General features: G+C 35.4%; 1 protein-coding gene across 1 annotated transcript in view; it reads right to left on the reverse strand.

Moving 5' to 3' along the window:
- The window catches only part of LOC121734909 (visual system homeobox 2-like), a 105,058-nt gene extending 90,732 nt beyond the window's left edge, over nucleotides 1–14,326 (reverse strand). Inside the window, exon 1 of the mRNA XM_042125539.1 lies at nucleotides 13,943–14,326. Coding sequence (XP_041981473.1) covers nucleotides 13,943–14,192 — 250 coding nt within the window. The 5' untranslated portion in view covers nucleotides 14,193–14,326. The remainder of the gene's footprint in view (nucleotides 1–13,942) is intronic.
- Nucleotides 14,327–27,560: the final 13,234 nt, after the last annotated feature.

A 27,560-nucleotide genomic window follows, 5' to 3' on the forward strand; every position in this document is an offset into this window, starting at 1 on the left:
GACCCGCGACTCGCGACCGCGGCCGCTGTAGCCGAACAGCTGCGTCGTAATGGTCCACTCGGCGCCCCAAATGACGTAATAACACCCGACCCGACACCTCGCTAAATACTACATGCAATTTCGGGGTATACTATATACACAGGTAAATAAGTATAATTGCCATTAACGGCATAGAAAAAGATCGGCCTCTTCAATAATGGCCCATGATGTACAAAATCAGTCGATCACGAACGTGCATAATGTTTGCCTTTAAATTGCTCATAATCGTCGTCGATTGCCAGGGCCAAGATGCCTGATTTAAATAAATAAATAAATTTTGCTTGCTGGCAACTTGCACAATCTTGGTGGCAATCATGAATAACCATCTTAAACCAACTTATTTAGGGGCATTAATATTTACGATTTCAAACGTAATATTGTTACAATGTGATAATATTATAATATTGCTACGGCGTAGACAAGCCGCTACGAACTGTCTACGAGGTGTTGACAATTCGCCTTTTTTGCTATTTTTTTGTTTTACAAGTTTTTTGCTATTTGAGACTAACTCAATATAATTTTCATAGTCTGGAGTATGCCGAGCAGCGTCCGAGCTGCTCGACGAGCCGCTCGACGGCGCTCGGGAAAAGCGAATCCGCGGGAAATGTCGCGCCGAGAGGTCGAGTGTCCTCTATTATTGTTGTACAACCCACACTCGAATCTAAGCCTTATCACCAGCCGGTAGAGCCTCATTTTGTGGTACCGCAGATAGTTTCATTTCGAGGCTAATTAGTGACGACAGCTCTGAACAGCGATCAAACGAATTTGCATCTTACGCTCCGGTGATAAGATCCGAAATTAACTTTGTGCAAATCTAGTATTTGTTTTCCACTGTCTACATAAAAACGTAATCTGTTTGTACTTCGCTTCTAGTGCATTTTTAACAAACTCTCTTATTCATTTTGATTAGTCGCGTCTAATACTTGTTAATTTAAATGAAATAACTCTCATATTCACCTTCCGACTGAGTAACTAAAGCCATTATCTTATTGACATTATGTCAACGATAGGTATATTATGTGTGAGTGGCTACTTCGAGCCAAAACTACAAACTAAAAGATATTATTTTCTGTGTTTATGTGATACTAATTATGACGTCCATTATTGTAAACCTTTAAACTTATTTCAAATTGAATATTTCAAGCAATATTGCAATATTGCAGAATAAAAACAATACGATAAAACGGTACTCCACAGGCTAAGTATTTAAAAACTTTGATTAGAACTTTTGATCGATATAGTTTCATATTTAATTAAGGGCCTGTTTCACCATTCCTGATAAGTGCCGAATAGGCTATCCCCCACTTAACTTGACAGATTAAGTATGGAGAATTTGTCAAAAAAGCTGTGAATAGCCTATTCGGCACTTTATCAGAAAGTGGTGGAACAGGCCCTTAGAGTTCAAACCTACATATTATTAATTAAGGTAACAGCACGAGCGGAGCCGCGCGCGGCGCTAGCGGGGCTCAACTAGCTATTAGAGCGGGCGCTTTGTGCGGAGGTGTCGGCCCGCGCGCTCGCAGCGCCCTCCGTTATTATTACACCGCACGCCTGCACCCCCTACCCCCTCCCTACCCCCTTTCTCACCCCCTACCCCGCACAACCCCCAGACCGGCTGCCTGGATGTGTCTTACAGGCTCTAGACGAGTCTTATGCTGTTTCTTCAGCCTTTTTCCAGCGTTTTCAACTAACTGGACTAGAAGGGTTATGTTTTGGAGTGTACCACTTATATTTTTGGCTAGCTTTTATTAGTAGAAGGATCTATAGAAATAGAGCCTTACTAACAGGGATCCTTGAAGCTTGCATTGTTGTCTAACAATTATTCATATAACATTCAACTTTACTTATCGTTATGTTAAGAAATCCGTACGAAGTTTGTAAATTGTACACAAGCTATGCAGTATTCACCCTAATATAATATATTTCAGCTCTACCTAGTGTATCTTTGTATTTGTATCATACTTTATGAGAGTAAAAGTACAATTTCTTCAGTGCTGTTTACAATCGCTTCTTTTCCAACATACTATTGTGTACTATCAGGTACTATCTCAAATCCTTATCTATAGCCTGCCTAAAAGTGTAGCCATTTCGGCTAATTGTTTAGCCGTTTAGCTAGGTGTGTTGTCGTCATTATATCGATTGTTGCTGTCGGTACTCGGGTACAGCTCTATTGTTGATGAGAGGACGTCTTCGTACTCCGAGTACTGTCGGCAGATTACATAGGGTGGTATATGTATTTAAAACTTGTAGAGAAACTACATAAATAATAAAACTACTACTATTAGTACTGTTATACTATAGAGATTGAAAGATGCTGTGCAAAAAATTAGACGCAATAGCTACACAATTCAAATAATGATGATGTTATTTGTTTAATTATTACTGTAAATTTGTAGATCTATAAGAAGCAATCTACAAGATTACTGCAATTTTAGAGTTTAAAGCAACCAAAAATCCATCAAGTACCTTATATAACAAAGTAAAAACTCTCATCCGTACATATTATAATCCTGCAGATATTTTATAGTAGTACGTAGCAGGAATGAAAAGAAATGTCGGCTGTTAGGACAACTAGGTCTGAGGTAAGGTCTGTGCTACCACCCTATAATGCACATTGCACAATTTTAATAAGTTGCTTTACAGCATGCTGTATCTTTGCCGCTACAGAGTACCAAAAGGGTGAACAAAATACCTGAAAATTTATAGCCAATTATCCAAAACAATGATTATTATAATTCAAGATTTTGTCTCTACCTCCAGACATCTGAAGTAAGTCTGGCACGCTCCTTTAATTAAGATGATCTCAAACGCCGAAATGATTGGATAATTCAGACGTGTCGCACCGCGAGCCGGAGCACGCGGGGGTATGCAAATGCGTTCCACATAGCCCCGCATGTGTTAGCATATGCGAATTCGTTAACCTGTCTGATGGTGGGGCCACGAAGTAAACTGCGACAGCGACTGATGGCCGTACTCAGCGTCATTGAATTTTTACTAGAGGAGTAACTTAGCAGAGACAACATAGACTATTAAAACCTTCTCCTTAATGTCTTTGAGAGCAGCCGCTAGACCAAGTTACTATGTTTTTGTAGTAACTGTATGCCTACCTCTAAACTAAATTCCCGGATAGTACATACTATAAAAACATCATGGTACTGGATATTAGGATACATAATATACTGCTCGGAGAGATGCAAAACATAAGTTCAACTTCTGAAAATGACCACAATGTACAAGTACGGTAGTTGTAGTATTTTCCTCCGTTTCTGTCCAAGTACCTACACTTGAGAGAAAGTGTACTTAATTTTAATATTTTAAGCTTTATAACTATGACGAGCTTTTTCCCGCGGCTTCGCTTGCGTTAAGAAGTATTATTATATACAAACTTTCATCCCCTTTATTAAAATACTTTCTTAGCGGATGCCTGCGTCATAACATCTACCTGTATGCCAAATTTCAGCTCGATCCGTCCAGTGGTTTGGGCTGTGCGTTGATAGATCACTATGTCAATCAGTCAGTCACGTTTGAGTTTTATATTTATATGGATTTATATTTCATAACTATTTTTAGGCTTGACTATGACTTTAAAACTGAAAGTAATTAAAGCAACGTGTGTTAATTAATATCACCTCCTTAACTTTTCAAACACAACGTTTTCCGCACCGCAGCGGTCGCAGCCCGAGTTGCTGGCCCCGCGTCGGTGCCGCATCACCATCGTGGTAATGCTCTCGTGCTAACGAGCCGCTGCGGGAGCGCTGATGGGAGCTGTTTAACTGGAGCTCCGACTTCACCTGCAATATCGAACCACGGTTCTTAGACAACTTGCATTCGATAATGTACACAGCCATCAGAAACGTGTGGACATAAAGTACTAAAACGCCATGTTTCTTAGCGACGCGATAATATGTCATATCCCGCAAATTTCTGGCTTGTAGTTCATCCCTTGAAATTATCGAATTTAAGTTGTCTACCTATACCTGAGTAGTTTATATTACTGGGCAGTTATCAACTGCGAAGTGGTAGGTGTCATGTTACATCAACAACATCAGTTTAGGTACCGGGATGGTAGCAAAACGTTCCCACTTTCATTCTCACCATTAGTTAGTTAAAGTATGCAGTGTGCCTGAATTTCTATGAAAGCTGAACTCAGTCGCTTATCTAGAACGATCATTTGCAGGTCTAATAGAAGAACATTCTTATTAGAAGTTGGTCGGAGAAGACCCCATATGATACATCCATTATAAAAGAGGATGTCGATCTATTATTATAGGTAATATCATGGTAGGTAATGTCAGGTATTGCCAAAAGACTTCAAGGTCGTGATCGTACATTTGCATATTGAGATAAGTTCGCAATCGCAAATGAGACAGCAGTGAGCTATAGTTTATGTATCCAATGCCATGATCACAAGTTATATTTTAATTGTACTGACAAATTATGGATTTTTAATACTTTGAAAATATTATGGTTCGTAAGAATAGTTTTAATATTAAAACCATGAAATGTGGTTGTGCGGACGGTACCGGTTGTTTGTGGAGCGCGGCGCGGCTAATATTCGCCTTCCGAACCCACTCCGTTCACACCTTCGCGAGGCTTGAGGCGCGGAGTGCTAGACGGCGCAGAATACGAGCGACTGCGGGCATACTCAAGTCCTCAACAATTTAAATTTCTGACCGAAAATATTATTGAACTTACTACAGAGACTTATAATAACCCAGCGTACATATCTTTGCGGTTGGCAGGGGGGACAAGTTTTTAGCATATATCGTAAATCTATGTGAAGTAAACCTTGTTCAGGAAATATAGATAAGGATAACATACGAAGCACGAGTAAGATGAAGAATCGAGGTTAGTATTGTAAGCATTGTTGGAATGAACGTTAAACCAACATACAATCTATAAATATCAAATATGCTCACAAGAATTATAGATTCAAGATATAGGAATTATCTAAAACATTGTTATAATCAGTTGCATTTAAATATGCAGCCGCAACAAACCTTCAAATTAACGCTCAAAAATCTATCTTGTACCACGACCGAACAAACTAGTTCCTCGCGAAAGGGTTGTGTCGCACACACGCGCGGCGCTCACACACACACGCACACACACACACACACACACACACACAGCCCCTGCTAAGGGCCGGTGTACACGGCGAGGGCCGGTACATGCCATTGTTGTGTTGGCCGCAGACGACGACCAGAATTCGGCAAGTCTGATGGTTTTTTAAAACATGAAATCAAATAATAAAAGCAATGGGAATCTTCGCTTATTAGCGGCCTTCTGGTCCGAACTATTTCCTGGAGGAATAAATAACTTAAGAACAATAAATTTACTGTGTTTTATTTCATTTTCATATTGATGTTGGCAATACATTGCAGTTGGGTCAAATTGATGCAAAATTTCATTTCTTGACTACGCTGATATTTCAAATGGTAGCGTAATAGCATGTTCAATCTACAGAGCACTATTATACCTGTACTATTGTTGCAAGTGATGACTATATAACAATATAGCTGTATTTAGTACGTCCGTGAATATATTAGACTATACTCTAACATCCATACTAATATTATAAATGCGAAATTCTGTCTGTCTTTCTGTTACCTCTTCACGCCCAAACCGCTTAACCAATTTTGTTGAAATTTGGTATGTAGATACTATGAGTCCCGAAAGGACATAGGATCTTTTTATCCCGGAAAAATGTACGGTTACCGCGCGATAAACGAATTATGGTGCAACGGAGTTACGGGCATCATCTAGTCTGTTTATAATACAGATTTAAACATGAATATTTTGTTTTATTTATAAGAACAGGGATCTTAAAAACTGTTTTTTGTAACTAAAAATGTTATGTAATAATATTTTTTATATCTACTAATATTATAAATGCCTCATTTCATTTATTATTTTGTCCAAACCTCGAATGTTATGCTAAAAATACTACTGAAAATGCTAAAAAAACTTCATCACATTATTGTCCTACACGGCCGCGGCAGTGCTAACACGTTCTCAATACATCCAACCACAAACACCTCTACGATAAAACAAAAGAGCAGTGAGTCATCGCAAAAAATCTAATTCTTTATTTGAAAGAGCTGTCAAATAATCAATTAAAGGCGCGCTCGAGTGTCCGGTGAATGGGATATCATCTATCCCATTAACAAACTGACATATCCCGCTTTGTCCCCCGCCATTGTATGCCACACCGGGACAAAGGCGAGGTGTGAGCCGGCCTTTTCTTCCCACACAAAGACGTTTTTTGCCGCGCAGATACATGTGGGCATTAGAATAATGATAATCTCGGCCTGCCGATTACCGATTGTTAATTGAAGGTTAATTACAGCTGGAGTACCCACGCCACGATAACCTGGTTCTCTCGTACATTTTAAATTATACGCTTTACAGTTAAGGGGGCGTCCACAAATTACATGAGGTGCTTAGGGGGAGGAGGGGGTCGAGTCAAATCTCATCTAATCTCACGTTGGGGAGAGGGTCTCGGCAAATCTCACGTAATTTTTTTCTCAACAAAATAATACTATTTTGGTCCATTTCATCCACATTGTACGTATGTCTAAGATTAAAATCGTAAGCGTAATTTGTGAATGATCTTATATAATTATATAAGATCATTCACAAATTCGTTCAAAAGATCTTCTGACTGTCAAACCAAACGTTTACATAAGAAACCCACATTTTGAAAAATCTCACGTGAGATTTGGGGGGTTGGATAAAATCTCACCAGGGGGGGAGGGGGAGGTAAAAAATAATAATAAAACACCTCACGTAATTTGTGGACGCCCCCTAAGCCAGACTGTTCCTTTGCGTTGCGTCCTATTTTAACAGTGTAACGCATTGCTTGCCAAATAACAGCGTTGCGTGACATCAGAACTGAAGCCGTCATTGCAACCTCCTACTTTATCTCCAGTCTTTCGTTCCTACATCATCAATACTACGCGTATTATGTAGCGTATCACAAAAATGATTGGAAAATGTCAGCTTTACCGTAACAGCGCTCCTGCGGCAACGCAAGTCGCAACGCAATGGAATAACGTGGCTTAATCCTTAACGGATTATAAATTGGTCTCGTCTACGTCATAGCAATTTGTCAATTGAAGTACAATAAGAAGCCACTACGATTTTCCTCGTATCAGTTTTTGTAGCACTCTAAAATCAATTTGATGAGAAGTATAAGGAAAAAGTATTGTCCAAACTAAGAAAGTAATCACAAAATTTCATACTGACATTCTGTAATTATATTATGGGGTTTTGTGACTCGCTTTATGAATGTCGAAGCGTTTGAAAGTACAGAATAAAACAAATCTCATCAGACATCTACAATAATCAGGGTGAAATAAAACTAAGTAATAATACTCTAAGGTATGAATATTGAATAAGTTCCCTTATATTATAGAGTTTGCTATGAAAGAATTTGTTTTGACTTCTCTGTTTCTATGATAAATGCCAAACGTTATTTTGCACATACAGCTTGAATTAAATATGGAACACACAAACAATAAAATAAGTTTTATCTGCACTTCGTTTTGTCTTCTCTGTATTATTAAGCATCCCAGTTGTAATATTCATTAGGTAAGATCCTCAACTTGCCCTAATTTAATATCTCCGTGTCTACTCTAAAACTCTACTTTGAGGCCGAAATACATTAAATTGCAATTTCACGCGTGAGACACGACGAATAATATCATTAGGGAAGGGACTGAGGAGTGAGCTCCTGTCTCTACACCGAACATAATGTAGAGACTCATACAGTGAGAAATGTTATACTAAATGTAGTACTAAATTGAAGCTAATGTTTTCTAGTAAAATAACATTTTATAGAAGATCCTTTAGTACTATGACGTTATAAAAGTAGAGGGAGATACATTCGATCAATATGATTTCACTGCTACTAGTAAACTGCACGTATGCGTGGAGGCATAAGCGCACCTATGCTTGTAGTATGAAATCAAATTAACAGATCACTTTTTAGCTGTCCCTCTTTAAGTGTATAACATTTTTTATATTTGATGTAAAAAAATTAAAAAAGCAATAGAGCGAAAACAAATTTTTATTTCAAGAATAAGACAGTAGTTCTGTCAGCCGCTTTTCGGCGTCTGAGGCCTCAGTGTGTTAAACGGTTTAAAAATTATTAATGGTCCATTCAGATTTAAAATTATAATCTAAACGTTTATCTATACAATGTTTATCTATATTATAGCAATTGACAACCTAGTATGCTTCTAGAAACTAAATCATAGAGACGATTTAGTTTCTAGAAGCATACTAGGTTGTTAGCTGCTATAACAATTAACATTCAAACTTGATCGTGAGCTATAATAATTAACTCGTTAAGACTTAGTATAAATTAAATTTTATAGTCATTGTAATCTCTGTGTTCCTGCTACGCAACTTTATTAAGCGGTGGAATGTCCCCCCTCGGCCGTGTTTCAGCCCAATTGCTGACAAGAATTCGCACTTAATTGATACACTCCTCTACAGAAGACATTTTCATTAACTCATTTGGATAAAGAAAGTGTTATTTTGCGGTTTCGACTTAAACAAATAAAGCTTAGCTTTCCTAAGGGTCAGCTACACCAAAACAAGATGAATCGCGACGCGGCCATTATTAATATAGCAAAACAAAAATATGTGTATTGGGCAGCGTTAAGCCATTTCATATTTCCATATTATATTGCTTTTATGCCTTGATTCCTCGCGCTTCGTCTTGACATTTTACGATGTAAATGACCCCTAGACTAATACAAAACCAATATTTGGATGTCTGCCTTTACAAAGGAGTAAATAGATCTAAATTTCATTTTCAGTAGATTATTTCCGTATATTCAGAGAAGTTAAATTGTCTGTGAGGGGGGGCAGCAATATACAGGCTTAGGCTTAGTTTGGGCTCCAAGTCTCCCACAAATTATTATATTATTATAATTTTGCGAGAAAGAAATAAAGATCGCCCAATGGTCGAAATTCGACCTTACTTGCAACGACATTAGGACTACTACCTATATTTTGTAAAAAATATTGACTTCATCAAAGTTTTTTTCAACTCTTGTCTCTGTGACTCAGCTGATCTCAGACTGGCCGATTAAGCATTATCTAATAGTATCTAAAATTAAATAAAAAAAAACAATAATCCATTTTCAATTTGTCAACTTGTTGTCAACAGACTTCAACCATATATATATAATAAAAGAGTATAATTCGTATAAATAAATAAATAAAATAAAAATTGTTTTATTTCTGAATAAATTTGAATCAAATATTTTCAGAATGTTGAACTACATGTTGCCTACCACCGGTTCGGGAACTAACCCGGCGAGAAGAACCGGCGTAAGAAACTCGCACGGGGCCACTTTTTAGTAAAAAAGTGGAAAATTTGTCTTTTAAAAAAATAAAATTTACAATGTAAATAACTTAATCTATACAATATGAATATACAATTGTAAGTCACATATAATAAATGTAGAAGCAGCCTTGCAAGCAGCCATCCTACTCCCAAGATGTGCTATCGTTTAGGAAATCTTTGACCGTATAGTAGGCTTTGGCACACAAACGTTCTTTAATTACTTTTTTAAATTTATATAGGCTTGTCAGTCAAAAATCTGTCATTTTTCCTAGTAGTAGTGTTAAAGTGTGTGTAACGTTTTAGTTGTTAAAAATATATATGATAAAAGCATAATTTAAAAAAAATATTAGCTCCATGCACTCCTTCACCATATAAACTATATGTGTGCGAAATTTCATGTACCTACGTTTCCCCATTTTTCGTAAGAAGGGTTACAAAGTTTTTCTCTCACGTATTAATATATAGATAAGATTAGCAAATAACCTACATTTCACCAGTAACATATTTAAAACCCTGTGATGACTATACCCGTATGAACGTCGTAACTCGTAAGCGACATAATTAGTCGTTAGGGCTTTTAGGATGCCCTACAGTGTTTGAAAGGCCTAATTAGAGAGAGATGACAATATGTGCATTATGTGTGACGGTGCCGGCTGCGCGCGCGCCGCACGAAACTATCGATCGGGCTGCAAACTCTACCTCCGCCATAAAACGTATGCAAAATTTTATAACATGACGCCATGGCCCGTACGAGAAGGTTTGCTCATATGAATCTTTGAAACTTCATTTTTCTTTGAATATGAGTGCCGAATCATTCGCGATTCATTCGTGTTTTTTATCACTTAGATAAAAGATGCCAAAAAAGGAATATAAACAGAGAATAACTCGTCAGGTCGTCAGGTAACTCGTTAATCGGTTTAACAACAATTATGAGTCACGCATAATAATATAGTTAAAATACCGTTATTACAAAGGAAACAAGTAGGAGTACATAGTATTTATTAATATAGCTATTTGTAATACATAAATGACAAATTCTAAATTCTAACAAATAATATATGTATAAGTGCCTATGTAATGCTTAGGTACTTTTAATTAACTTTTTGATTATATTTTTCGCAAAAACTAAAAGGTCGATTTAGAGTAAATTTTATGAACGAATACAATATAGGCAACTTTAAGCTTAAAATAGAGGAATGCTAAATATTTACAATTCAATATAAAATATGCGAGTGAAACCATAAGCAAAAGATAGTATTTAAATATACTTAAGCAATACCTTTAAAAGTATTATTTTCCATTACCATGTTCTATAAATTCAATAATCATAATGATCACATAATGCGATGAAACAATATAACCAATACACATAATAGAGTGTAATTATATAATTGTGTGTATTAATACTTGAACAATTAATTGATATTTCATTTATCCAAATAATATTTGTTGCAATGCTTGAAATCTTTATTCATAGTCATTTTGCAGGACTATAGAGGCAATAAGTTAATAATATAAAATATTTCATATAACTTACCACACAAAAATCATTCAAAGTATTAGAATAATTATTTATTATTTAGAGATGGCGAGGTTTTTGTCTTTATTTTAGTAAATAAATATAAACTAAGTATATATAATTCTTTATTATAAATAAAAAATATGGCTCTTCTTACGTCAGCTTAAAAGTTAAAACCTACAAAAAAGTATTAAAATTTGAAAACTAGTAAGCAAATTTTTGAACTAAAGTTTAAAATGAAACATCCATGTTAAGAAGCTAGTAATAACTTAATTCTGGCAATACATTAACTATAAATTAAAATACAAACATATTTGTTTTGGTGTTACTGTAAATAAGTTATATAATATTTTTTTAATCATCAAATAATATTTCCGTTTATTTACACAACATATTATGAAAACAAATGATTTATATAATACAATAAACTAATGCAATAAACACTAAAGTTAAACAACATAAAAAACTAGTGCAATAAGAAGTAAAGTAAAACAGTTTAAATATACGTTTAGTATGTCTTAACCACAAATTATTACCAACTCTACATTTGTACAAAACACATGCAATTTTCGCCGACGGGTTCGGTTCTACGGATCAAAGAGAAATTTCGTATCTCGTTTCTACACGGATTTTATCGGTACTTAATATTTAAATACTTTTTAATATGATAAGGGTTGTAGATATTTAAATTTACAAAGAATGTAGGTATATACATTTTAAATAATAAACTATTATATTTTAAGGAAATAACAAAAGTACTTCCGTATTTTCTGCGTTGAAATGTTACATTCATTGCACTTCCGAATAGTGTAATTAATAATTATATTTGTTTTTATAAATTTCGTGTTTCCATTTTTTTATGTCAAGTTCGCAAAAAAAATATATATACAAACGTCTTAAGAGGAAAACTTAACTTATCCGAAACACCTACTGCAATAATGGTTTGCATAAGTAATTACCTTATTTACTGTATTTTAGTACAATATAAATAATTGACTCAACTATGTATGACAGCAAAGTTGATGGTCATCAAACACACAACAACGTGACAACACAGACAAGCCGAACTAACGAACTGCACTTGAGTACGACTTAAGTTGACGTCATATTTAAATTGCTTTTAACTGGTTATCATACTGTGCTTACAAGTATGGCCTGTAACGCTTAGATGAGATATGTATTAGAAAAATATAATCAGGAAGTTTATGAGCCTAAAACATCATCCAAGCGAGAAATTTTCTTTGCTATGGCGATTTTGCTGAACCTATTTTAAGCTTTCAACAAGTTGCAGTGCCTTTAAGTTGTAGACAAATCTTAATTTCTTAATAACTTTTATTTATTAGTGGGCCAATATAAACAAGACCTAGACAGTCTCTTTTATAATCATATTTTTGGAATTATATTATATTTAACAATTACACGAAAATTGTGCATTATGCCTACAATAATAGTAAATTATTAACCTGGTAAAACTCGGCAGACCATACACACAATCTAATTTATCTTTATATTAATATTGGCACAGATAAATCATTAATTTTGTGTTTCTCGAATCGGTGGCTCACATCGCACGGGCAGAGTGTCGGTCTGTCGGGCTGTCGGGTCGCGGTAACCCGACGCCGGCGCATTGTCCCACACAAAGCCAATTAATAAGAACAAAACGCTAATTAAACGCGCCAGCCGCGGATATTATTACCCCTACCCGTCCTCACAGCACGACCCGTTTGACCCGACAACCGCTCGCTACGAGAGGACTGCAAAATATATTGAGATTTATAACTGACCCGACAACTCAGAACTGCTTATAAGATAAGACTGCAAAATACTACTGAGATTTTTATGTAATTCCTCAGGTCTTCAACTTCTTCTTTTTGAATTAAATAAAAAGGTACTAAGCTGTTTCCGAGATAGATTTTTTACAGTCTGTATGGAGCGTTATCTAAAAGGCATTAAAATACAATAACTCTGATTTCATAAAATTCTAAAATTTTTGCAAAGTTACAATAAATTTTGACTGTTATAAATCCTTACAACGCTACATAACCTAAACTTTTAGCCCCCCATTCGCAAAACTCTACCAACAGTCTACATAGAATTAAAAAATTGCAATTTTTGTACCAAATTTAATTTTAATAGCAATATAAAATATATTTTTTTTTATTAAAAAAAATTAAAATATCATACGAAATAGTTAATAATTTTTAGAATAATACGTAATAGTTAACATTACATCTGTTGACTTAGGCGCTATCTCAACAGGCACTAGCCTCGAGCAGTCAAGCTGCCACTTCCTTCTTTTGCAACGTGCTAAGCTCTTCATCCCTTAAGCCCTATTGTTATAATTATATTGTTCAGTTTTTATACTCACTTAACTGTATCTTGTACAGTTAAGATATTTATATAAAAACCGCAAGACGTTGTAAGTCTAATAAGATTTTAAAAGTTTTAAAAATATTTTAACTGTCCATACCAAGTTGTGTGTTAAGTGCTTAAATTTGCATTTGCAAAAATAATATTATTATGATTAGGCAACTGTATGTATTTCGCTTTTTTCAACTTTTAAAATAATTTATAATGTATCAAAAGTATTTAATAAAAATGTTCTCTGTAAAAGTTATCATCGTGTCATTAATAGGTAAGTTATATTTAAATAACATGTTTCAGCTCAAATCTATAATTCTTTAATTTTTTAGACTCATTACATACAACACAACTTTATCCTTAATAATACAGAATTGATAAAGAAGCCAGCGCAATGAAATATAATTTTCTATTTCCTACCAACTAGTCTCTAGCTTCCATAGGAGTCTCTACATTTTTTGGGACATTCAATGCACATTGTTAGCCCGTTTTAAAGTCTGAAAATGTTTCTTTATCATTTTTAAGATGTGTCTATGAAGTAGCGTAGACGGTCTATTAAGTCTTAGGGGGTCTCGTATGAAAATATCCTTAAGCACAATATTTCGTCCTCACAAATTCGGGGGCGTCTACTGCTGGGAGCTCGTGTACTACGTGGTACTCACCGGGTGGGGGATGCAACAGCGGCGGGCCGGGCAGGAAGGCGGCGGCGACGGCGGCCTGTGCGTTGAAGGCGGCGGCGTACGCCACGCGGCTCGCCACCGACGCTGGCAGCAGCTGCGGCGCGTACCGCTCGTCCCGCTCCAGGTAGCGTTCCCGCTCCCGCCCTTCCGACAGACCCAGCAGCTCCTGGATCGCGAACGGCGACCGCTGCGGCGCCCGCGGCGCGCCCGGGTTGGCGCTCATCGCTTGCATCGCGGCTTATCTCAGCATCGTCCTCCGCCGGCCGAAATCACAACTTTACTATCACTAGATCGGTAGCACTTCGGTAGTCGTATCGCGGGACCGTGCGACGAGCGCTCGTCGCGTCGTCCGGAGCGCTTCTGGCCGCGGCGCCGCCCGTCGCGAAGTAAAAACGAGCGAACCCCCCGTGGCTCGCGGGCCCCGGGCCGTCGCCTACTAAAAATCGCGGCCCGCCGCCCGCCCGCCGGCGCGGGGCGCGTGGGCCCCGAGACCGAAGGGTCGTAAGCGCCGCGCCGCGAGATCGAGCTACCGCCGTTTCGCCTTCGAGGCGCGGGCCCCCGGCGCGCGCGGGCGGGGCCTCCTAATGGCCAATCCGGATATTTTGTTACCGCACTCTATTGGCCGGATTCGTTCGCGGGGGCCCCGCCCCGTCGGCCACCGGCCCGCCCGAAACGGACTCTACCCGGGCGGCGGAGGTTCGGTTTCGGCGTGCGGCGGGCCGGCTTCATTTAATTTTGATTAATTGTAAGAAATGAATAGAGCGAGTGTGTTAGGCGGCGCGGCGGGGGTGACGAGGACGGTGGGGGGCGGCGGAGGGCGCGGGGGAGGTTGTATAGGTTGACGGCGCGGTTTCGCACGCGGGTTCGATGTCTACTCGTATTATGAGCGGCCATGTTGGTGCGGCTGTATGTGGTGGTCGGTGGTCGTCAGGTGTTCTCGGGGCCTTGTCTGGGGCCTCGCGGATGTGTTAACATTACACCTCCTCTGCGTATTGTATTACGCGCTCGAGACACTGAGCCCACCTTTTGTAGATAACCCTTTAAATCAATTATACCTATTAGAATACGCGCGATATTATATTACTTGGCTATTGTTGTTTGGCTGTGTGTCTCATCTCGATCGAGCCGGTATAGTTTTTCCAATGCTTTAGCCTTAACTACTATCTACCTACAATAATTAGATTTCATAACATAAAAAATATAACTAATGCAACTAAATAACAAAATAACAAAACGAAGAAACGTAAAGTTGTGATTACTCAAAATTTTAAAAAAACGCTGAAAAGGAAAACTGAATAAACTTAAAACTAACCTTTTATTTCTATGTATAATGCTTCAAAGATTGAATTTAGCTCTTTTAAATTTAAACCATGTTCAATTTTATGGGGAGAAATTACAGATGAAGGCGTGGAATAACAAATTAAGTTTCAATAAATAATTAGAATTTAAAAAATATATATTATCAAACATTTTAAGAGAAATTTTTAGCCTCTGGGAAAAACCGGTTACCGGAGAGTATTTAAATTATAACTGCTAAGGTTTGCGTGATTTTTGTATGTGTTTATCACAGAAACGATGATGAAAAATTTTGAAATGATGAATGTCTCCAGAGAAACATAGTTTTGTCGCAAAAAATGTAGTTTCCTCACGATACACGAATTCGCAAAGAAGTTGCATCATCTTTTCTAGGATAACACTACAATACCAAAGGCGAAAACCATATTTATAATATTTAAAAACATAAATAGGAAGCTACATTAGGCGTCCACTTGATACTCATTCCTAATTAAAAATATCCATCTTCATTAAAGATTGGAGCGACAATTAGCGGTACGGAGTGAGGGTGGCGCCGCTAACGACGCCGGTGTCATCCCCTACCGTTATCGCGTCATCTGCTGTCAATACTATCGAGTGCCACTCTCGCCACCGCCGGCTTGCCGATACACCTACCACAATAGACATAACTACCAGTAGTTCAACTGCAAAGAGACGGACAGGTTTCAATATCTGTCAAATTCGTCGGGTTTCACTAGGATTATGAACGGAATGTGCCTCGCGCTGGCTGATATAATTTATTTTTAAATATTTAAAATAAAGATTTCAAAATTGGATTCTGACAATTTTAATCACATGTGCCAAAACACAAACAACAATACGACCAAAGAGGAACACGTCCAGTGAATATGTCATAGTTTTAAATTCGTAGGTAACAAGTTAACAACCCTAGCGACGATTTTCGTCATAATACGTCAAATTTAAAAATTTCAACATCAGTTCTAAGTCGGTATACTCTATAATTCTGTCTACTCTGCACCTACACTCGCTACTCATACCTGTATCGACACTGGTTGCACCTTCACTACGTTGCTACACCGATTACTAGTACTGCTATTCGCTGCTAAACCTAAATTGCCACATCTACGCCTATACAGCTACGCCGTAGCACCGCGGCGCTACGACTTTCTCGGTCACAAATTCTCTCAAATATTTTTGTCATGTTTGATCAATTATTTAGGAAAATCATTCAAGGACAAAATAAATATTGAAAGAAACCTTTTTTACCAAAAAATCATTAAATTGTAAACGTTAGATACGTATAACAATTTCATAATTGTAATATGTAACATGTATTTAGTTGATTATAAAATATGATATTAATAGACTATAGTTACAGCAGCGAATACTATTGCTGCTCTAATTTGTAGTACATAAAACTGAAAATTGAGACAAAAAGACCGGAACTACATAGCGAAGTGATGTGTGATGTGTAAGAGGGGGTAGAGAGACTTTAATCATTAAACATCATTTTCCACCCTACTCTATTCAAAACGATATTTTCTTCGCTCTCTTTTCATGCCCAGGTCTTATTATACGCATCTATTATCTAACGACCCGTCCAGGTGAACTCTGTAAAGGCGATAGCAGTCACTATTCATTATGGATTTGAAACTGAAAGCAAAGATTTGAAATAAAAAAATGACTTGGAAATGCAAATAAATCTAGCACGGAGTATGATTCAGAAAGCCCTATATTTGTTGTTGACTAAAAGTCTTAAATACTGATAAAAATTAAAATACAATTTGCCGACTAACAAGCATATACCTAATATTATTTCAACATTGGAAGTTAAAAATGTAAATTATGTACTTATGAAACTTATGAAAAAAATTTTACATAACTAAGTCAAGTTGTTAAAATGGTAAGCACAAGTTTCAATTGAATATCATATTATTCTTGCCTTCAAAAACTACTAGAACTAGAAATAAACGAATTAAGCTCAAATAAAAGTAGGTTTAAGCGTGGATTCGAGTCTAGACATTCTATCAGTCTAGGCTATAATTGTAGGCCGACGGGACTGACTATTTAATGGACTTTGGAGAGTTTTAGATATTATGCTCACAAATTAAAACAAAATGTATTTTTAGAAATCAATAAATTAACTTTCTGTAAAGGCAGTTTGCTCTGATATTAAGAATATAAATTTGAGTAGTATTTAAAAATAAAATAACTTTTGTTAAGTAAACTTAAAACTACTTATCGCTTTATTCAAAAACTAGTATATGTATACAAGCTAACACCTTTTCAAATTTAGTGGAAGGAATTATATTTGCGAGTATAAAAATTAACCTTGAAGCTAAATTATTAATAACAAATTCGCGAAGGACCTCGAATCATATTCTTCGCACATTTTCTCAATATCAAACACTAAAAATAATTAACAAAGGTATTTATCAACGATATCTTTACTAAGGTGTACCATCGAGGAAATTGATTCCTAGGCAGTTGACAGACCGACGTCATTTGGTCGGATTATGTCAATTTAATGTTAATTGAGATCTGTCGGCTGGGTTAGCGACCAAACTACGTAGGTCCTCCATTTGCCTAGGAATCAACTTCTCTGATAGTACTTTTTGTTTATACAATATTTTGTTTATTCAGTTATTTGAATGAAATCAATAATTCACAATATTATTAATTTCCAACAAGAAGTGGCGTTAGAAGTCAGTAATTAATAATTATTGTTATTTATTTTTATGTACAATTCACAATTATATCCAACGAGCACCATAATTTTTAGCACAAAAAAGAACATACTGTTTTGTTTCAATATAAATTTACAATACAACGTGACGATATAATGTAACTCACAATTTACAAACAATATAGAAAACTACAAAATAAAATCAAATGATAGAATATCCAAGCTGTCGATTAATTCTATGTAGAGTTACATTGATCGTAGCAAGTTTCAAATAGAAAATGTCACAATTCATAGTATTTTGATAGCTATTATGACACAGACAGACAGACACATCAATCTATAACACGCCTCTTTTACCGAGCGCAAAAAGAGCGGCAAAATCTCAATTTTTCGACACCTGACATTAGAACCAAGATGTCCGCTGAATGGTGTTTGTTTGGGGCCACAAAGGCTATAGACGGGGGCACAATGGCGAGACACAAAGGCCCCGAAACTCGAGCCCGCTCGCACCTCTCTCACGGTCAATATTTTGATCGCGGCCACGACTAGACAATACGCCGTTTTTGCGCTATCTGTTTTGTACGTCCGCGTCAAATGTGGAGCTAAAATTTCCTGATTTTTGTCAACATTCTCGTATAAATATATCTAAGTACGTAGGTATAATAATATGAGTGGTAAAGGCCGGTTCCTCCTAAGAGACTAGCCCTGGCCTTTAATAAAAGAGAATTGGACGAAGGTCTTCAAAATGTAAATATATTTTAAGCAAGGCCAAATTAAGGAATTAAGTCCTAGGTATTCCACGTAATATGACATTGCAACGTTTGCAGTTTACATTGAAATAACCTGGCACCTGCAAGTTGTGCAAAGTAAGCGATACAAATAACTGCCAAAATAAAGAGTAAAATAACTCTAGAAATTCTGACAACTCTTCTTCTCTATATTTATTTTTTCCATAATAATATTATTTTTATTCATGAGACTCCAAATCACGCGTCGGTATACTTGATGATAGAGAAGCCGAAAATTTATTATTATTATTAATATTAAAATATAAAACTTATCTTTGTGTTTACTTTACAAGACAAAACTATTAGATTAAAAACTCTGCCAACAATAAAATTGGGCCCTTTTGGAAGTAACCTAGAAGTTTAAACGAACATTTCTAGATCGAGCCTTGAGCGAAATGTTTTCTTATTTATTTTATTTATTTAATAATGTATGTACTCAAAACTGTTTACATTGAAAGCCTTAAACTAGAAATACATTTTAGTACAAAGGTACTACTTATTCCGATTAGAATCTCTTCCAGTAGACCTAGGTTACAGAAAATTTAGAAAAGAGGTAACAATAATTAGTGCACACAACAATTAAGTCTTCTTATTCCTATGGCTTAGAAAAACAAGTCGTAAAATGGTCACTGACTGGGGCACTGTAACGATGTGAAAACGTGTTATTTTCAATGAATTTATTCATTTCCAAATACTTTAAAATTTAGACTTTGGTACATAATTAATAATATTATGATAAAACATTTAATATCACATTTAAAGGATAATTTCTCGGAATAATTGTATCTATGACTGAAAAATATGACTATACGCTAGTACAAGACTTTCGTAGCAGCAAATTATTATACTTTTCGCTTAAGTCATAATACATTTATTTATTAAAGTTACTTACAACGGGTTACCCCAATTACAATAATTAACTACAATCTTGAATAAAATTATTATTATAAAATTATTAAAATTATTATTATATTACATGGTATTAATTGAAATATTTATGGTTATAACGATTGATCTAAAGTGAGCTTGAAAAGATCAAGTACATTTTTTCATTTATGTTTTCATTTAGGCTTTAGAAATAAAGCCGTACTTAAATAAATATATACGAAAAATAAAGTTAAGAAGGCGTTCTTTCTAACATACTTGGGCAAAATTGCAACTTAAATAAATTAAATATATTTTCAGTGACTTTCGCATCAAGTGGAAGTTACCAAAATGACCGGAGTCTCAAATTATTACATAACAAATTGGTTTACAAAATATTCATACCCATTTAAAAGCCTCAACGAATAGTGTATACTAAATTTATAAAACGGATACAAGTAAACTCATCTGTGAGTTTGTGTCTTTGACTATGGCATCGTAGCTACCGATAAACCGATTTTGATATATTTTAATTTTCTCAGAGAATTTTCTTAGAATTTGTTCCCGAACCGGTGGTAGGCAACGTAGTTTCTTCGTTCGACTTTCTAAAAGTGTATCATGATACCCATTTTGAATAAAAATATATTTTATTTTATTTATTTTGTTCATCAGGCTTAATCGCTCATATAAGTAAACCATCTCGAGGCTTAATCGCTCATATAAGTAAACAATGGGAATTTCCAAATTTAACTTCGATGGCCCTATAGGAACACTACAAACTTTTTACATAGAACCACCATTTTAAAATATGAAACGCAAAAACGAAGTTCATTTCGTGCGCCATTTCATTTGCCACTGAGAGCTCGTGAGAGCTGCGAGAGTACAATCCTCGGATTAGAACGATGTAATTACTGAAGAGGCAGCCGCGGGCAGACAAAGCCGCGCGCCGCACATAGCGGCCCTTTGAAGTGCACTCTTTGTGCCTGCGAGCTACGACATAGACTAACGCGCGACGAACTACTGGGTTTTACTAGTTGACCACGGCTGTCCTCCACATTTAGGACCAGTAGCTCAATTCTACTATTTAACCTCGAGCATCAATCAATCAATCAATCTATATATCCACTGCTGGACATAGGCCTCTCTCCGTTTAGTTGCGGGCCTATGTTGGATGCGAGTAGCAGGAGATCGGCCATCTTGGCGTGCATTGAGAGAGGCCTATGTCTCTCGCGCATCATCGTACTATTAGGTATTAATTACTTTCTGTTAAAAATTACCCTATCATCGTAAATTATTAAAGTCGGTGTTCTCTAACAGAATAAAGGCTTATTTTTAGATTTACTACTATGCTATGATTGTCCATTTCATTTGATTATTCGTCGTCAAAATTAAATATTTTTTTTAGGAAACACCAGTTTGTATAAAAATGTGTTTCAATTATCTTACAATTAAGCTTTGATATTATGATTTCGTTAGCAATATCCCGGTAAACTTCGTCGTTTAACTTGCTAATTATATTATATTATATATGTCAAAAAAGTGTTGTATTTGTTTGTCGCATTATTTTGAGCCCTTTGCAGTTTCATAGGACTCGGACTGAATTGAGCTGTATTAATGTTGGATTAAAATGACAAATATGATAATGTTTCTAATAATTTCTGTATTGAAGAACAAAATATTACGATATTGTTTTGATAGCGAATTAAGATGTAAAACATGTAAAAGCATCGCAAGCGCCATAACTCACTAGCGCTCCGTTATTTTAAATGAAATACTTTTTTTGCGTCAACCTTTGCTATTGAATAACTAGCAAAATATAGTTACAACCATCAACCTGACTAAGTAAACATTAGTAAACATTTTCTATTAGTGTAGGAGCACTTATAACATGTACCAGTTCCTAACAAAATGTAACAATTGACAACATTTGTTAGTAAATGTTTTTATGTTAGAAAATGTTTACAAACATTTTCTATCGGCAGTGTGAAAGCACCATAAGCACTCAGTTTCACACTTTTTTATAGCTGTCGGATAGCTCCTTCGGCTGCTTACTACGCGTACGTAATATCATGAAGTAATTATAGCAACGACACTCTAGTGATACAGATAAAACATGCAAAAATCTATCTGCTAATAATTAATAATTATTATGACAATAAATTGTAAAACAAAAATTTTAATTATGGATTACAAATTATAGTATACTAGCTGTTTGACCGAGCTTTGCTTGGTATTTGATAAAACACGAATAAAATGACATTTTCTAAAAATGATTCCTAGCTAGATCGATTTATCGCCCCCGAAACCTACTAAATTTCATGAAAATCGTTGGAGCCGATTCCGAGATTCCAATTATATATACATATTATATATATACAAGAATTGCTCTTTTAAATATATAAGATAATTAAATACCATTATAAGCTATACCCACTAAAATAATAGCCTACCTTTTTACCGTCGATTTCTATATTGTAATATTATAACGCCGTCAGGTATTTTTGTTGCTTTTAACATTTTCGTTTAGTGTTTTTAATATTATATTATCATGGTGTGATTTAAAGTAAATAAAATACGTTAGCAGTAAATTTTATTTCGGTTGCTTCTAATTTTTAGATTAATTTTGAACTTGGTCTTGATTATTTACAAATAATCGTATATAATTTTAATGATAATATTATTATAAATAAAACATTATATCATTCAGCTGTATTTAGTTACGATTTAACGTATTGCCTCTGCCCAGACAATTTTTTTACAACAGAACCTTACTACAATTTAAATTTACAATATGCAATACACATGCAGATGGTAACATAGTATAAAATATGTTGGTACATTATAGTCGTTGTCGAGCAAAGTGCAAGAGTAATACCAAAATACCTTCTCGAAAGGTTATTAATTTTAGGCTCTATTGGGAACCGCAGACTTTATTATTTTTATTTATTTTTTTCTGAGTAGATTTAAAAAAAATATGCTTTCAGAATGTTCATACCACTTAATTGGTGCCCACCACCGGCACATAATATTATGATCAGTTCGAATTGCAAAGCCCCTTTACGTAAGGATCTACTAACAACTAAAAATTCCCAATTTCATCAATGTCTGACTGCTGGAAAACCCAATGTATTTTTTTTTATGAAATAAGGGAGCAAACGAGCAAACAGGTCACCTGATGGAAAGCAATTACCGTCGCCCATGGACACTCGCAGCATCAGAAGAGCTGCAAGTGCGTTGCCGGCCTTTTAAGAGGGCATAGGGTAATAGGGGAGGGTAGGGAAGGGAAGGGAATAGTTGAGGGTAGGGAATGGAATAGAGTAGGGGTTAGGGGATTGGGCCTCCGGTAAACTCACTCACTCGGCGAAACACAGCGCAAGCGCTGTTTCACGCCGATTTTCTGTGAGAACGTGGTATTTATCCGGGTAATCCGGGTAAATGTTTGAAAGGTAATTTAATTTGTAAATTACCTAGCACATATAACCCGGATGTTTTCTTCTCAATCCTCACAAACTATACGATGAAATTTTGTATGTAACTTCCGTTTCAAATAGGTAAAAAAAAATAGGTAAAAAACAGCTGTTTAAAAATAATAAAAAAATATGAGCCTAAAGCACCGCTTAAAAACCAATGCGATGTTATTCGGTATGCAAGTAGGTATGCAAACTTTACACTTGAGTCCCAAAATAAGCCTTGGCCATTTAGGAACTGTAACATTTTTGAGTTAATTTTTTAGCCAAATTTACATGGAATGAAAACAAAGAACAATGAACAAAGTATTGACATTAATTTTTATAGACTGGTAACATATTAATATTATAGGAATCATCAAATCTAAGAACTTGAAAACGTCATGTAAAGGTTTCTTAATTGTACCCACATACTATTCTCTTACTAACAAAAAGATAGTAAAGATCTAGTAAAGATTCACACCGTGCATTAAAGACATTAAAATTCCATGTTTCTTATAGGTAAGTACATACTAATATTATAAATGCAAAAGTGTGCCAGTCTGTCCGTCCGTCTGTCTGTAACCTCTTCACGCCCAAACCGCTGAACCGTTTTTGCTGAAATTTGGTATGAAGATACTTTGTGTCCCGGGAAAGGACATAGGATACTTTTTATCCCAGAAAAATGTACGGTTTATTTAATTTTGGCATAACGGAGTTGCAGGCGTCATCTAGTGTTAAAATAAAGACGATTGAAAGACAAACATAAGACACTATTTTATCTAACATAAACTGGTTCTTTTTATGAGTAATTAGATCATGCAGTACATTAAAGTAAAGTTTAGCCTCAGATAGCCTGGAGGTGTGATTTAAACTGTTGTAACTTGTCGCGGAGTTTGAACAAGTTCACAGATAGCTGTATATTGCCCGCCGTTCCGCCAGCTCTCTTTAATACTTTGTTACTACGAGTAAGCCGGAATATGAGTAGGCGCAGTTGTTCATACTTTTATTCTAATACTAGCTGTCCCGGCAAATGTTTCTTTGCCATATAAAGTATTTCACCCGTATTATTTTATTGAAGTGACTAAATAAGTATGACACCATAGCAACGTCCATCGCTATCCCGTCGCACAAACAATAGTCGCTGTCAGTCTCGAGTTGTAATAATTTACTATTATTTATTCAACAAATCTGCCGTGGTATAACAAAAATGCCGTTAAGTGACATTTGGTCGATTTTCAGGTTTTGACTGTACATGAATAAGAAAAAAATTCTCTATCGACCTACATAAACGGTTTTTTGATAAGTTGAATAGTTTCGGAAATAATATTAATGAAAATGCCGTTATATTACCCTTTTTTGCGCATGTAATACGCTTAAATGACGTTAAGTCATATTGGGAGTCAATATAGCCGCTAATGTTCATTAACTTGTATTTTTATTATACTCTTTTCTTGTGATTGTTTCACTAGATTGCCGTTATACGATATTTTGTACACTGTAAAGTGATTAAAGTACTTTAACTATTTTATTGTAACTCTTTTTTAATGCAGGATTTTAAGTTTGCTAAACAATAATGCCGTAAAGTGAAAAAAATAGACTTAAATGTGACTAACGAGTCTTAACGGCATTATAGCTTAGCATTTAGTACATTTATATTTTTACTCAATGAACGCTACGAGCCAGTAACGGCATTTATAAAGTAAAATAAAACATGTTTTAAATTAAATATTAGATTTAAGTGTCGCTATCTCACAATAATACGCTATAATGCCGTTAAATAATCTCGCCCGGTGAGATCCTAGTTCCGCGGTCAGGGGTCAGGGGTGAAATCAGTATTCAGATTTCAGTGCGTCGCAGGCGCTTACCGAATGCGCTTACGTAATTAAGAATTAAAATTCCCTATCTCAAAAAACAAACTTGCAGTATTCCTAATAATAATAATAAACTAAGTTGAACAATACCTACTAGAATAAAAAAAGTATCACTAAAATCGGACTTGTGGTTCCGGAGATATGCGTGCACAAACATAAAAACATACATACATACATACCTACATACATACATACACTTTTGAAATTTGGCACATCTGTTCAGAAGCTGTCATAGATTGATATAATATTTTATATTATACAAAAACTGGGCAGTTCTGGAAATATTACATACATGTACATTGTACGCGTCGAATTGATAACCTCCTTTTTTGAAGTCGGTTAAAAATATAATTTTATATTAAAAATAACATTTGACTTGATTTGTATTTTGTAGTTTCATTAAGTTTTATTTTATTTAGTTGTGTTGTTTTTATTTGAGACACAAAGACTTAAAAACGGCCGTCTTAAGAGCATGCAATAATAGGCATGATGACAATTTTTTTTCTTATCGGTAGTTGAAAGACACTTAAAAAATAGAAACATCGTTGAAAGAATGACTCTGATAGCTTAAAAATTCACCAAGATATGACAATTCAAATATTTCATAAAAAAGACCTGCCCGAAACGCTTCATACAAAGTGCTACGAAAGTATGACGTCAGTCTTTCGTAGTTTGTACGCATCGGGAGGCAACTTTGTTCGACAGGTATATTAAATATTGCGTTTATGAAAGTGATTTCATAACAAAAGTTGCTTTTAATTGCATAAGTTATCGAATTGTATACAAATATTAAGAAATTTAATTGAAAAAAGATTCGACTTGAATATCCAACTTTGAAGGCGCATAACAAAAAAAAAATACAAATGCTATCAAGATGAAATTTTGAGAACACTTATTTTTTACCGTGATTTCTTTATTTCATTACCAAAATTCGCTAATCTTTGACCTTGTCATCATCCCTATTATAATATTATTATGTAGAAATGTTTTCGTGCCTCTTACCCACCTAATTAATGTGATATTTGTATTAAGTACACTGAGCTAAACGTCCATACAAATCAGTTGTAAGTATAATCCCACCAAAACATTCAATGTAAAAAGGAGCCAAGCAAAATATTGCATAGCCATGCAATATATTTATCGTAAAAAGTTTTCAGATCACATTCAAGTCAAGCCTTCCACTTATTTTGTAATTTAAACCAACATTAAGTGAATTTATCAATAGTTTTCTTTATTTTATAATTATTATAGTGGCTCGACAATTACGGTACAGAACCCTATGTACGCCAGTCCGACTCGCACTTGGCCAGTTTCATAATTTTTCCTTTCACTGTGGATAACGACCAACCTTGTTGCCAAATTTCAAGGTTCTAAGTCTGCAAATCTAAGTCATCAAAATTCTAAGGTACTTCTACCTTAGAATTTTGATGATCTGTCAGACAGTGTGTGACAAAATGTAGTAAATTCGATCATCCGTAACTAATTATTAAACTATTATCGAAATGTTATGTAATTTGGAGGTTAAGCTAGTTTTAATACTTGCTCCTAGTCACCGAAATTCTAAATCCCTAGCTTTGTTAACATCGAAGATAAAGAGGGTGTGAAAAAGCCGCGAACTGCTTCGAGAAAAGTATGCTACGGCCGTGCCTTTGATAAAAAGCTTGGCTGGAGCACTGCCATGCTCCCAGATATACTATAGAGCTATCTAAGATGCTCAATGGGTGGGTGGATGGGTTTTAATTTATTACAAAACTAGCTTGGTCGGCAAACGTTGTTTTGCCATATATATTCGCCCATTGCCATATAAAGTATACTACGTACTTCGAAATAAAGTACTCAGAATCGGCTACTGGCTACTTTTTATATTGATAAGTGCATTTGTTCAATAAATAATAGTAAATTATTACAACTCGCGACTGACCATTGTTTGTGCGACGGGATAGCGTTGGACGTTGCCACGGTGCCATACTTATTTAGTCACTTCAATAAAATAATATGGGCGAATTGTGAAATACTTTATAAGGCAAAACAACGTTGCCGGGACAGCTAGTTGTAAAAAGTATCCTATGTCCGTCTCCTGGTTCTAAGCTACCTCTCCACCAATTTTCAGCCAAATCGGTTCATCCGTTCTTGAGTTATAAGTAGTGTAACTAACAACACTTTCTTTTATATATATAGATATGATCCCTATTTAATACTTTAACTCCGTATAGTCAAATATCACAATGCAATATTTTTCGCTTTTTGTCGCTATAACGCCGTTAACGTAAAAAGTAAATAGTGTAACGGCGTTTTAGCGGAACAATGAGTGGAGTTATTCATATACATTTTGTAGTTTACTAGACTTAAATGCGGTAAAATACCAATAACAGCACTAAAGACTAACATAAGTTACTTCTGTATTACTTGATATTAAGCTAAATCAGGGTTATGTACTATAACGACATTTTAGCTAAACATATGAGAAAATGTTTGTAGTGTTTTAATAGACAACGTTTTTATTAGGAATAGAAACACTAAAATGCCGTTAAGGTATACGTAACGGCACTTAAGTCAAATTATAGATGAAAGAAAGAAACATTAATGTTGAACTAAAACGAAAAAGGGGTTTTTTTAATTCATAAATAAATTCTAGAAGATCGCATA

This window comes from Aricia agestis, chromosome 16 (genome assembly GCF_905147365.1).
Source record: "Aricia agestis chromosome 16, ilAriAges1.1, whole genome shotgun sequence".
Lineage (NCBI taxonomy): Eukaryota > Metazoa > Arthropoda > Insecta > Lepidoptera > Lycaenidae > Aricia > Aricia agestis.